Raw genomic sequence first — 14,073 nt, forward strand, 5'->3', positions numbered from 1 at the left:
CGTCCTTACTTAGTGTGAACTGCTGCATTTCTAAAAGGACGTATCAAAGTATCTTGGACTATTAGTTAATAATAGATGAGGAATTAAGTTGAACCAGCAAATAATGTGTGATGATTCACACCTGTGTTGTTTTACTGGTAGTCTACTTATTTGTTTATTTGTGCTTTCAGCTGTAGTAGAGAGTGAGACAGAGTGTCATAGCTCAGTGAACACAACAGAAAGCTATTGGAAATTGGTACTGTGTAATATTAAGTTACAATTGTCAAAGTGATAAACTGAGCTACCTTTATTGGACAAGCCCTAAGAAGTGTTTTTTGTGAAAAACACAATGTTGCTTCAAGTAATTGTGACTCCAGACTGCATATAGAAGCTGATGATCCCCAATGTGTCATTATAAGAAGATCAGCTCAAAGACATTCTTTAGGACAAGAAGAATTGATCAGACCTTTGTCATCCAGTATAAGGACCCTGATTTTAGTGCTCAGCTCTGCAAGATCACACTGAAAATTATCTGGAAACTGTTCAAAACTATATCACAAGCAGAAGCACCAAGAAAAAAGAGCACAAGTTCTGACACTGATGTTACCCTAGACACAGCAAGGAACTCATCCAGTCTGTCCAGTCCATCCTCTTCTACAGCCAGTGAAGTAGATTGGCCACACATTATCCAAATACCAAATTTTCCTGTTATGAGTTTCAACTGAGGAAAGCTACACAGAAAATCGTTTTTGCCTTTAAATTTACAGTAAAATACTGGCAGCTGAATTGAAAAAAACAACATACCATTAAGTGATTAAGATCAAACAATGATCTTGTTAACCTGTTTACATTAATGCTGTTAGCAATCCAACGGAGAAAACACACTTTAATTTCAGAATATTTAGGTGACACCAAGAGCTTTCTCTGTAAGCTTAAATGCCCTAAGATCATCAATATACCAAGATGAAAATCTCTCCAGCACATAACAAGCCTGACTGTCAACAACAACAACAAAAAAAATGCAACAGATTCTTCTGAATTCTGGCAAGCTGACACAGTGTCCAGTAAACACCATCATAGCTTTGGAGTATGAGGTCCCATGCAAATCAGCACTTGATGCTAGCGATACCTAGACAATACATTAGACAAATCGAAGGAATTTGTACATTTGAATTTGTATATTGGTTTTAAATATGAACTCTGGTAATGTAATTATTGTTACATTACCAGATTTAAAAGGTAAAAATTTTAACTTTTATAAAATGCATGTATATTTAGACAGGTCTGTAGATTGTTTATATTCTATGGAAAAAAGGATATAAAGCAAAAGGAAGTACTTTTTCATAGGCATAATGACACTGGACTTTTTCATAGGGTTAGGGTTAGTGCTCTCAGAGATGCTAAATTGACATTAATATTCTCTATTGATGATATATCTTTGATCTTACTTGTTGTTTGGCCTTTAATCATTATAACTCCACCTTCATCTCCTCAGGGGAAATACCAGGATGCGTTTTAGATAACTTAGATTACACACATTCTTACTTAGTGTGAACTGCTGAATTTCCAAAAGGAAGTAACAAAATAGCTTCAATATGAACTTCTTGTATTAGCCAATACAATACATCAAATATATTTGGTACTTAAAAAACATCAGTTCCTATAATTGACATATTGTATTTATGAATGACATGCAGTGACTTTTCTTGCAACAGTGTAATAATAAAAACATGAGATCCTTCGATTTGTACATTTTATGTTTAAGGTGGTTTGGACAACAACCAGAGGAAAAAGAAATCCTTTCAATAGTCAAGAATTATCACAGGTTTAACTGTATGAAAAAAAAGATTTATGCTTACACTTAAAACTTGGTCTTGGTCATTTATTATTAATAAACACTGCCAAGATTTGACTAATTTCACAATGCATATCAAACATTACAGCCATTCACCTTTCACCTACTGGCTACCTTTTAATGATTTACATCATTTGACAGCTGCTATACACTTTAATTTTAGTGTGAGGTTTGAGGCACACAACTTTTGCAGTCATAACTCCTTACACTTTGATTTGCATATAAAGTTGATTAATGAATGCCACAGCGAGGGTGTGGTCCTGTGTCAGCTGGATGAACTGGCAAGTAATGCATGATGATTCGCACCTGTGTCTTTTTACCGGCAAGCGACTTATTTGTTTCTTTGTGTATTCAGTAACTGTTGGAACCAGGGGGAGAGAATGCCAGAGTGAATGAAATTGATTTAATTCAAATTGTTACGTTTGCAGATTATATTGATGACTGAATATGCAAAGCACTAATTCAAACTTCTCTCAGGTTTGTTTCCATTATTTTGTGGTTCTTTGCATTGGCTTATTGTCCTCTTGGGATGTAAATTGTAATCGTAGGCACAGATGTCTGGCTGACTGGAACAGGTTTTTCAGACATGCTTTTATGTCAGCATTTCATAAAAGTTGTTTCCTTCTGGCCACTCTACTATAGAGGCTGGTTCTTTATAAGCTGATGATATTGTCCGGGTCTGCATGGATTATCCTATTTCACACAGTAACTTCTTAAGTGTTGTAGATGGTCTCCTAGACACTTCTAAAATACTGAAATTTTTAGTTTTGTACTGAAGTTATCATTAAATTTCTTACTCAAATCGAATGGTAATCTATCTCAGTAACTCCAAACAGTTTCATAAAATAGCAGAATATATCTGTACATAAAATAAATATACAAATCACTCAAATCTAAAGACTCAATCAAGTCTGAGTCTTAAGCCACACCTTAAGTTTGAGTCTGATGCTGGTGTGGAGTTACACCACAATACATGCAGATAAAGTAGTAATTTGGCTTCCAGATTTGCACTATGACTTTTTTTTTTTTAACTCTTCCTTATGCTCAAGTTTACAGATGTGTACCTCCTGTTGAAAAGTTGATTATTTTCCAATAACAGCATATAGACATATACAAGTGTTATATTATGTTTATATTACCAAAGTTACCAGAGATAATACTTTTTTAATCTATTCATAGTAACACTGAACATTGTGGAACATCATTTAATTCTTGTTCTCATTTACACTTGTTCCTTCACCAGCCTCTTTTTCTTGAATATAATTTATTATTATTATTATTATTATTATTATTATTATTATTATTACTGATATTGTGGTATTAGTTAATGAGGTCACTTTGAATTCCTGTTACACATTTTATTTGTAGTTACTTGCTGATTTTTTCATTTGAAAATATATTTTATAAAATGCAATGGAGAGTAATGTATTTTTTTTATCTCAGAGGTGGAGTTTTTGTAATTAAAAGTTTAATGGAACAATTTAGAATCAAGTTAAATTCCAAATTTTGAGCTGTTTAAAGAAAATTACTGAGTTGTTTAGTCTCAGCCTCAGGTGTCATGCCATGAAAGCTGTCCGGACAGAAAGCCGTCCTGTTTACAAATGTGACAAATGAGCAAACAAAATGAACTGTGATTGGTTGCTTCACATGTCAGTCATACACCCTCTTGTTGAGCTGCTTCCAACTACGCAGATTACGATTAGTTAGAGGCTAAGAATTCTAAGGAGAATAATAAATAAAAAATTAATATTAAGTCAAGTCTAACTGGTGAGCCGTGTCAAATGATCTGATTTGTTAACTCTGACCCAGTGACTCATGTTTATTTAAATTGTGACACTGCCATCTTCTGGTACATATGAATTCAAACATGGTTGGTCAGAAAAAATGTTGCACTATTCATAAATAAATAAGTACTATTTTTGAGAAAAAATATGTAAGGTTTTCGTAAAAGGTACAAGAAACCAGTTTAGGCATCATGTAGAGTGCGTGTTTCACTATTAGATGGATCACTGGATTGTTGTGTGAACAACACAAACATTTTGTTTAAAGTATTAAAAAAAATATTAATTTATGTCTCTGTGATGGTACTATATATTCCTAATTCTCTGCCACACACTCATTTCTAGTTAATGTTTGTCTAATGGCTTTTTTTTTATTATTTTATGAGTAAGAAAGAATTAGCGTACAATTATGATCATGTTCACCATTTTATTTTGGTATTAATCACTGAAATATAAAATTATGTATATATCCACTACCTGGATTATTTGTCTTTCTAATTGTGCATCGGGTTTTGAACTCAGAGCCAGGGATATCTATTGCATTGTTGGTAATCTCTTGACTATTCTACCATTTGGGAGCCACTTAGTGTGGATGGGTTGGAACACAAACTGTGTAGCAGTGTAGCAAAAACTTCTCATCGCACATCAGTGACATTACTAATGCTCTTGTAGCTAAATGGGAACAGATACCCACACATCGGCACACTCCAAAACCTAGTGGAAGCCCAGTAGTTCCAGGTATAGAGGAGGTTATTATAACAGCAAAGGGTGGACTAAATCTGAAATTGGATGTTTAACAAGCACATATGGGTGTGATGGCCAGATGTTTACATACTTTTGGCCAAATATTGTATGATGTTAGTTGCCACCAGGTATAATAAAATCTATTCTACAGACTTCAGGCTCATTCATTTAGATGAGTATTGATCAACACATTGTTGCTGCAGGTTTTCCTTAAGCTGTCACTTTTTCGATCTTCTTCACTGTCATCTTAATGGTACCATTAACCTTAGCCTGTATTTGTTGGTAAAACTGCAATAAAAAGAAATATATGTGAAGTTACTTTTTACAGTTCCTTAATATTTATATACTTAAAGAAGTATACATACAGTACACACACATAGAATAATGTATATATACACATACATATATGATTAGACATTTTGCAAGTTCTGCAAGGTGTGTGTAAACTAATGACCTCAAAATTACATAAGAACAGGAATTAACTTGCAGAGGTTCCATAACATTATTCAGTTAAAAATTGAAATTGGTAAACTGCTGCAGTAATGGAGGAGTAGCATAGACACCCCACACAATCTAATGCTTATAAATTATAAACACATCATGTTGTTATTTAACAAAGATAAATGTATGATAGTGTGAGGTTTTCTGTAAAGAGACACTTATGCCAGTATCAACACTTTGTAACATAATTAGTTTTTGTCTTATTAACATCTTCTCAGCTTCTCTCATAAGTGAGTACAGGAACTAACTTGTTACACAAACATTTAATTGTAATTGGTTAAAAATATATAATGCTAAAAATAATCAGTTAATTTGCTGGAGTATACAAGGAAGAAAACACTTTGGCACATGCTGTAATAGGAAGATAATCAAAGTGGCTACATGATACTACTCTGTGGCTTATTTTCTTAAAAGCAGGTCCCACTATATTTACTTATTGCTTATGTTTACTCATGTTTATCTATATTACAATTAATAAAAAACACACAAAACTAAGTGATACTGTAATATTTGAAATATAGCATAAAGCATAGTCTTACCTCTTCTATATATAGGATGATTTTTTCATCGCTTAGTTCAGTGACAGATTGCATCCAAACCACTGCCTGAGCAGACACTGTAATGTACAGAGAAACACAAGAGTATTTTAAAAACAATTTAAAAAAAATTAATAAACAAACAATAAATAAACAAAACATAAATCCATCTAAAAATGCTATTTCATATTTTAGAAATTAGAATAGGATATTGAGTCTTAGAGCATGTACTTGTTTGTAGAATTTTGGTTGTTATGTCTGTTGTTGCTGGAGAGGTGGTTGTGATTGCGGTTGTTGTTGCATAGATAGATGTAATGGCTGTTGATCTAGGAGATTGGGTTGTGATGTTTGGCGTTTGTAGAGAGTTGGTTGTATTGGTTGTTGTTTCTGAAGAGTTGGTTGTTATGTCTGTTGTTGTTGGATAGGTGGTTGTAATGGCTGTTGATGTAGAAGACTGGGATGTATTGGTTATTGTTTCTGAAGAGTTGGTTGTTATGTCTCTTGTTGTTGGATAGGTGGTTGTAATGGTTGTTGATGTAGGGGATTGGGTTGTGTTGGTTGTTGTTTCTGGAGAGTTGGTTGTTATGTTTGTTGTTGGATAGATGGTTGTAATGGCTGTTGATGTAGAAGACTGGGTTGTGTTGGTTGTTGTTTCTGGAGAGTTGGTTGTTATGTCTGTTGTTGGATAGGTGCTTGTAATGGCTGTTGATGTAGGATACGGGGTTGTGTTGGTTGTTTCTAGAGAATTGGTTGTTATGTTTGTTGTTGGATAGATGGTTGTAATGGCTGTTGATGTAGAAGACTGGGTTGTGTTGGTTGTTGTTTCTGGAGAGTTGGTTGTTATGTCTGTTGTTGTTTGATAGGTGCTTGTAATGGCTGTTGATGTAGAAGACTGGGTTGTGTTGGTTGTTGTTTCTGGAGAGTTGGTTGTTATGTCTGTTGTTGGATAGGTGGTTGTAATGGCTGTTGATGTAGGAGATTGGGTTGTACTGGTTGTTGTTTCTGGAGAGTTGGTTGTTATGTTTGTTGTTGTTTGATAGGTGGTTGTTGATGTAGGGGATTGGGTTGTGTTGGTTGTTGTTTCTGGAGAGTTGGTTGTTATGTTTGTTGTTGGATAGATGGTTGTAATGGCTGTTGATGTAGAAGACTGGGTTGTGTTGGTTGTTGTTTCTGAAGAGTTGGTTGTTATGTCTGTTGTTGTTGGATAGGTGGTTGTAATGGTTGTTGATGTAGGGGATTGGGTTGTGTTGGTTGTTTCTGGAGAGTTGGTTGTTATGTTTGTTGTTGGATAGATGGTTGTAATGGCTGTTGATGTAGAAGACTGGGTTGTGTTGGTTGTTGTTTCTGGAGAATTGGTTGTTATGTCTGTTGTTGGATAGGTGCTTGTAATGGCTGTTGATGTAGGATACTGGATTGTGTTGGTTGTTTTTTCTGGAGAGTTGGTTGTTATGTCTGATGTTATTGGATAGATGGCTGTAATGGTTGTTGATGTAGGAGATTGGGTTGTGATGTTTGGTATGGGTAGAGAGTTGGTTGTAATGGATGTTGTTTCTGAAGATTTGTTTTTTATGTCTGTAATTGTTGTTTCTGGAGAGATGGTTGTAATCGTTGTTTGTGGAAAGGTGGTTGTTATGTCTGTTGCTGTTGGAGAGGTAGTTTGTGTAGTACGCAAATGTGTAGACAATGCAGCTGACGTTGGCGCTGTAGACAATGAAGGTGGAGATGATGTTTCATTTGCAGTTGATGTTTGTGTAGTAGCTGTAGACGTGGATGTTGGCTCTGTAGGTGATGAAGGCAGAGATGATGTTTCATTTGTAGTTGATGTTTGTGTCGGAGCTGTAGGTGTGGATGTTGGCTCTGTAGACAATGAAAAAAGAGATGATGTTTCATTTGTAGTTGATGTTTGTGTCATAATTGTAGACGTGGATGTTGGCTCTGTAGAAAATGAAGAAGGAGATGATGTTTCATTTGTAGTTGATGTTTGTGTAGTAGCTGTAGGCGTGGATGTTGGCTCTGTAGTAAATGAAGGCGGAGATGATGTTTCACTTGTAGCTGATGTTTGTGTAGTAGCTGTAGACGTGGATGTAGGCTCTGTAGACAATGAAGGCAGAGATGATGTTTCATTTGTAGCTGATGTTTGTGTAGTAGCTGTAGACGTGGTTGTAGGCTCTGTAGTAAATGAAGGCGGAGATGATGTTTCATTTGTAGCTGATGTTTCTGTAGTAGCTGTAGACGTGGATGTTGGCTCTGTAGAAAATGAAAAAGGAGATGATGTTTCATTTGTAGTTGATGTTTGTGTAGTAGCTGTAGACGTGGATGTTGGCTCTGTAGACAATGAAGGCAGAGATGATGTTTCATTTGTAGCTGATGTTTGTGTAGTAGCTGTAGACGTGGATGTAGGCTCTGTAGACAATGAAGGCAGAGATGATGTTTCATTTGTAGCTGATGTTTGTGTAGTAGCTGTAGACGTGGATGTAGGCTCTGTAGTAAATGAAGGCGGAGATGATGTTTCATTTGTAGCTGATGTTTGTGTCATAATTGTAGACGTGGATGTTGGCTCTGTAGAAAATGAAGAAGGAGATGATGTTTCATTTGTAGTTGATGTTTGTGTTGTATCTGTAGGCATGGATGTTGGCTCTGTAGAAAATGAAGAAGGAGATGATGTTTCATTTGTAGTTGATGTTTGTGTAGTAGCTGTAGGCGTGGATGTTGGCTCTGTAGGCGATGAACGAGGAGATGATGTTTCATTTGTAGTAGATGTTTGTGTAGTAGCTGTAGACGTGGATGTAGGCTCTGTAGTAAATGAAGGCAGAGATGATGTTTCATTTGTAGCTGATGTTTCTGTAGTAGCTGTAGACGTGGATGTAGGCTCTGTAGTAAATGAAGGCGGAGATAATGTTTCATTTGTAGCTGATGTTTCTGTAGTAGCTGTAGACGTGGATGTAGGCTCTGTAGTAAATGAAGGCGGAGATGATGTTTCATTTGTAGCTGATGTTTGTGTAGTAGCTGTAGACGTGGATGTTGGCTCTGTAGTAAATGAAGGCGGAGATGATGTTTCATTTGTAGCTGATGTTTGTGTAGTAGCTGTAGACGTGGATGTAGGCTCTGTAGTAAATGAAGGTGGAGATGATGTTTCAATTGTAGTTGATGTTTGTGTAGTAGCTGTAGACGTGGATGTAGGCTCTGTAGTAAATGATTGCGGAGATGAAGTTTCATTTGTAGCTGATGTTTCTGTAGTAGCTGTAGACGTGGATGTTGGCTCTGTAGAAAATGAAAAAGGAGATGTTGTTTCATTTGTAGTTGATGTTTGTGTAGTAGCTGTAGACGTGGATGTAGGCTCTGTAGACAATGAAGGCAGAGATGATGTTTCATTTGTAGTTGATGTTTGTGTCATAATTGTAGACGTGGATGTTGGCTCTGTAGAAAATGAAAAAGGAGATGATGTTTCATTTGTAGTTGATGTTTGTGTAGTAGCTGTAGGCGTGGATGTTGGCTCTGTAGAAAATGAAAAAGGAGATGTTGTTTCATTTGTAGTTGATGTTTGTGTAGTAGCTGTAGACGTGGATGTAGGCTCTGTAGACAATGAAGGCAGAGATAATGTTTCATTTGTAGTTGATGTTTGTGTCATAATTGTAGACGTGGATGTTGGCTCTGTAGAAAATGAAAAAGGAGATGATGTTTCATTTGTAGTTGATGTTTGTGTTGTATCTGTAGGCGTGGATGTTGGCTCTGTAGAAAATGAAAAAGGAGATGTTGTTTCATTTGTAGTTGATGTTTGTGTAGTAGCTGTAGGCGTGGATGTTGGCTCTGAAGGCGGTGAAGGAGGAGATGATGTTTCATTTGTAGCTGATGTTTCTGTAGTAGCTGTAGACGTGGATGTAGGCTCTGTAGTAAATGAAGGCAGAGATGATGTTTCATTTGTAGCTGATGTTTCTGTTGTAGCTGTAGACGTGGATGTAGGCTCTCTAGTAAATGAAGGCGGAGATGATGTTTCATTTGTAGCTGATGTTTCTGTAGTAGCTGTAGACGTGGATGTTGGCTCTGTAGACAATGAAGGCAGAGATGATGTTTCATTTGTAGTTGATGTTTGTGTCATAATTGTAGACGTGGATGTTGGCTCTGTAGTAAATGAAGGCGGAGATGATGTTTCATTTGTAGTTGATGTTTGTGTTGTATCTGTAGGCGTGGATGTTGGCTCTGTAGAAAATGAAGGCGGAGATGATGTTTCATTTGTAGTTGATGTTTGTGTAGTAGCTGTAGACGTGGATGTTGGCTCTGTAGAAAATGAAGAAGGAGATGATGTTTCATTTGTAGTTGATGTTTGTGTTGTAGCTGTAGACGTGGATGTTGGCTCTGTAGTAAATGAAAAAGGAGATGATGTTTCATTTGTAGTTGATGTTTGTGTAGTAGCTGTAGACGTGGATGTTGGCTCTGTAGTAAATGAAGAAGGAGATGATGTTTCATTTGTAGTTGATGTTTGTGTTGTATCTGTAGGCGTGGATGTTGGCTCTGTAGTAAATGAAAAAGGAGATGATGTTTCATTTGTAGTTGATGTTTGTGTAGTAGCTGTAGGCGTGGATGTTGGCTCTGTAGGCGATGAAGGAGGAGATAATGTTTCATTTGTAGTTGATGTTTGTGTTGTATCTGTAGGCATGGATGTTGGCTCTGTAGAAAATGAAGAAGGAGATGATGTTTCATTTGTAGTTGATGTTTGTGTTGTATCTGTAGGCGTGGATGTTGGCTCTGTAGACAATGAAGGCAGAGATGATGTTTCATTTGTAGTTGATGTTTGTGTACTAGCTGTAGGTGTGGATGTTGGCTCTGTAGGCGATGAAGGAGGAGATGATGTTTCATTTGTGGTTGATGTTTGTGTCATAATTGTAGACGTGGATGTAGGCTCTGTAGAAAATGAAAAAGGAGATGATATTTCATTTGTAGTTGATGTTTGTGTTGTATCTGTAGGCGTGGATGTAGGCTCTGTAGTAAATGAAAAAGGAGATGATGTTTCATTTGTAGCTGATGTTTGTGTAGTAGCTGTAGACGTGGATGTTGGCTCTGTAGAAAATGAAGGCGGAGATGATGTTTCATTTGTAGCTGATGTTTGTGTCATAATTGTAGACGTGGATGTTGGCTCTGTAGAAAATGAAAAAGGAGATGATGTTTCATTTGTAGTTGATGTTTGTGTAGTAGCTGTAGGCGTGGATGTTGGCTCTGTAGAAAATGAAAAAGGAGATGATGTTTCATTTGTAGTTGATGTTTGTGTAGTAGCTGTAGGCGTGGATGTTGGCTCTGTAGGCGATGAAGGAGGAGATGATGTTTCATTTGTAGTAGATGTTTGTGTAGTAGCTGCAGACGTGGATGTAGGCTCTGTAGTAAATGAAGGCGGAGATGATGTTTCATTTGTAGCTGATGTTTCTGTGGTAGCTGCAGACGTGGATGTAGGCTCTGTAGTAAATGAAGGCGGAGATGATGTTTCATTTGTAGCTGATGTTTCTGTAGTAGCTGTAGACGTGGATGTTGGCTCTGTAGACAATGAAGGCAGAGATGATGTTTCATTTGTAGTTGATGTTTGTGTCATAATTGTAGACGTGGATGTTGGCTCTGTAGACAATGAAGGCAGAGATGATGTTTCATTTGTAGTTGATGTTTGTGTCATAATTGTAGACGTGGATGTTGGCTCTGTAGTAAATGAAGGCGGAGATGATGTTTCATTTGTAGCTGATGTTTGTGTAGTAGCTGTAGGCATGGATGTTGGCTCTGTAGACAATGAAGGCAGAGATGATGTTTCATTTGTAGCTGATGTTTGTGTCATAATTGTAGACGTGGATGTTGGCTCTGTAGAAAATGAAGAAGGAGATGATGTTTCATTTGTAGTTGATGTTTGTGTTGTATTTGTAGGCGTGGATGTTGGCTCTGTAGAAAATGAAGAAGGAGATGATGTTTCATTTGTAGTTGATATTTGTGTTGTATCTGTAGGCGTGGATGTTGGCTCTGTAGAAAATGAAAAAGGAGATGATGTTTCATTTGTAGTTGATGTTTGTGTAGTAGCTGTAGACGTGGATGTTGGCTCTGTAGACAATGAAAAAGGAGATGATGTTTCATTTGTAGTTGATGATTGTGTAATAGCTGTAGACGTGGATGTAGGCTCTGTAGACAATGAAGGCAGAGATGATGTTTCATTTGTAGCTGATGTTTCTGTAGTAGCTGTAGACGTGGATGTAGGCTCTGTAGTAAATGAAGGCGGAGATGATGTTTCATTTGTAGCTGATGTTTGTGTAGTAGCTGTAGACGTGGATGTAGGCTCTGTAGTAAATGAAGGCGGAGATGATGTTTCATTTGTAGCTGATGTTTCTGTAGTAGCTGTAGGCGTGGATGTAGGCTCTGTAGTAAATGAAGGCGGAGATGATGTTTCATTTGTAGCTGATGTTTGTGTAGTAGCTGTAGACGTGTATGTAGGCTCTGTAGTAAATGAAGGCGGAGATGATGTTTCATTTGTAGCTGATGTTTCTGTAGTAGCTGTAGGCGTGGATGTTGGCTCTGTAGACAATGAAGGCAGAGATGATGTTTCATTTGTAGTTGATGTTTGTGTCATAATTGTAGACGTGGATGTAGGCTCTGTAGTAAATGAAGGCGGAGATGATGTTTCATTTGTAGCTGATGTTTGTGTAGTAGCTGTAGACGTGTATGTAGGCTCTGTAGTAAATGAAGGCGGAGATGATGTTTCATTTGTAGCTGATTTTTCTGTAGTAGCTGTAGGCGTGGATGTTGGCTCTGTAGACAATGAAGGCAGAGATGATGTTTCATTTGTAGTTGATGTTTGTGTCATAATTGTAGACGTGGATGTAGGCTCTGTAGTAAATGAAGGCGGAGATGATGTTTCATTTGTAGTTGATGTATGTGTCATAATTGTAGGCGTGGATGTTGGCTCTGTAGTAAATGAAGGCGGAGATGATGTTTCATTTGTAGTTGATGTTTGTGTTGTATCTGTAGGCGTGGATGTTGGCTCTGTAGACAATGAAGGAGATGATATTTCATTTGTAGTTGATGTTTGTGTTGTATCTGTAGGCGTGGATGTTGGCTCTGTAGACAATGAAGGCAGAGATGATGTTTCATTTGTAGTTGATGTTTGTGTAGTAGCTGTAGGTGTGGATGTTGGCTCTGTAGGCGATGAAGGAGGAGATGATGTTTCATTTGTGGTTGATGTTTGTGTCATAATTGTAGACGTGGATGTAGGCTCTGTAGAAAATGAAAAAGGAGATGATGTTTCATTTGTAGTTGATGTTTGTGTAGTAGCTGTAGGCGTGGATGTAGGCTCTGTAGTAAATGAAGGCGGAGATGATGTTTCATTTGTAGCTGATGTTTGTGTAGTAGCTGTAGACGTGGATGTTGGCTCTGTAGAAAATGAAGAAGGAGATGATGTTTCATTTGTAGTTGATGTTTGTGTTGTATCTGTAGGCATGGATGTTGGCTCTGTAGAAAATGAAAAAGGAGATGATGTTTCATTTGTAGTTGATGATTGTGTAGTAGCTGTAGACGTGGATGTTGGCTCTGTAGACAATGAAGGCAGAGATGATGTTTCATTTGTAGCTGATGTTTCTGTAGTAGCTGTAGACGTGGATGTAGGCTCTGTAGTAAATGAAGGCGGAGATGATGTTTCATTTGTAGCTGATGTTTCTGTAGTAGCTGTAGACGTGGATGTAGGCTCTGTAGTAAATGAAGGCGGAGATGATGTTTCATTTGTAGCTGATGTTTCTGTAGTAGCTGTAGGCGTGGATGTTGGCTCTGTAGTAAATGAAGGCGGAGATGATGTTTCATTTGTAGCTGATGTTTGTGTAGTAGCTGTAGACGTGTATGTAGGCTCTGTAGTAAATGAAGGCGGAGATGATGTTTCATTTGTAGCTGATGTTTCTGTAGTAGCTGTAGGCGTGGATGTTGGCTCTGTAGACAATGAAGGCAGAGATGATGTTTCATTTGTAGTTGATGTTTGTGTCATAATTGTAGACGTGGATGTAGGCTCTGTAGTAAATGAAGGCGGAGATGATGTTTCATTTGTAGTTGATGTATGTGTCATAATTGTAGACGTGGATGTTGGCTCTGTAGTAAATGAAGGCGGAGATGATGTTTCATTTGTAGCTGATGTTTGTGTAGTAGCAATAAGTGTGGATGTTGACTCTGTAGACAATGTAGACTCAGATGTTTCACATGTAGTTGATGTTTGTGTAGTAGTTGTAGGTGTGGATGTTGGCTCTGGAGAAGTTGAAGGCAGAGATGATGTTTCTTTTGTAGTTGATGTTTGTGTAGTAGCAATAAGTGTGGACGCTGAATCTGTAGACAATGTAGACTCAGATATTTCATGTGTAGTTGATGTTTGTGTAGTAGTTGTAGGCACGGATGTTGACTCTGTAGACGATGAAGGAGGAGTTGGTGTTTCAATTATAGCTGATGTTTGTGTAGTAGTTGTAGGCGTGGATGTTGACTCTGTAGACGATGAAGGTGGAGTTGGTGTTTCAATTATAGTTGATGTTTGTGTAGTAGCAATAAGTGTGGATGTTGAATCTGTAGACAATGTAGACTCAGATGTTTCATACGTAGCCAATGATAAGTTCGAAGACAATGAAGTTCCGTAATATTCTAAAGGAAAAGAAATATTTCTCAATGTATCTCATTCTACAATGCT

At 37.3% G+C, this 14,073-nt stretch overlaps 1 protein-coding gene across 1 annotated transcript in view; it reads right to left on the minus strand.

Annotated features, from left to right (window-relative positions):
* Window positions 1-1,622: 1,622 nt before the first annotated feature.
* LOC131360948 (mucin-2-like) overlaps window positions 1,623-14,073 on the minus strand; it is a 16,010-nt gene continuing 3,559 nt past the window's right edge. Inside the window, exons 2-4 of the mRNA XM_058401813.1 lie at window positions 5,628-14,027; window positions 5,400-5,476; window positions 1,623-4,647 (exon numbers count right to left, since the gene is read on the minus strand). Coding sequence (XP_058257796.1) covers window positions 4,570-4,647; window positions 5,400-5,476; window positions 5,628-14,027 — 8,555 coding nt within the window. The 3' untranslated portion in view covers window positions 1,623-4,569. The remainder of the gene's footprint in view (window positions 4,648-5,399; window positions 5,477-5,627; window positions 14,028-14,073) is intronic.

Source organism: Hemibagrus wyckioides, linkage group LG10 (genome assembly GCF_019097595.1).
Source record: "Hemibagrus wyckioides isolate EC202008001 linkage group LG10, SWU_Hwy_1.0, whole genome shotgun sequence".
NCBI lineage: Eukaryota > Metazoa > Chordata > Actinopteri > Siluriformes > Bagridae > Hemibagrus > Hemibagrus wyckioides.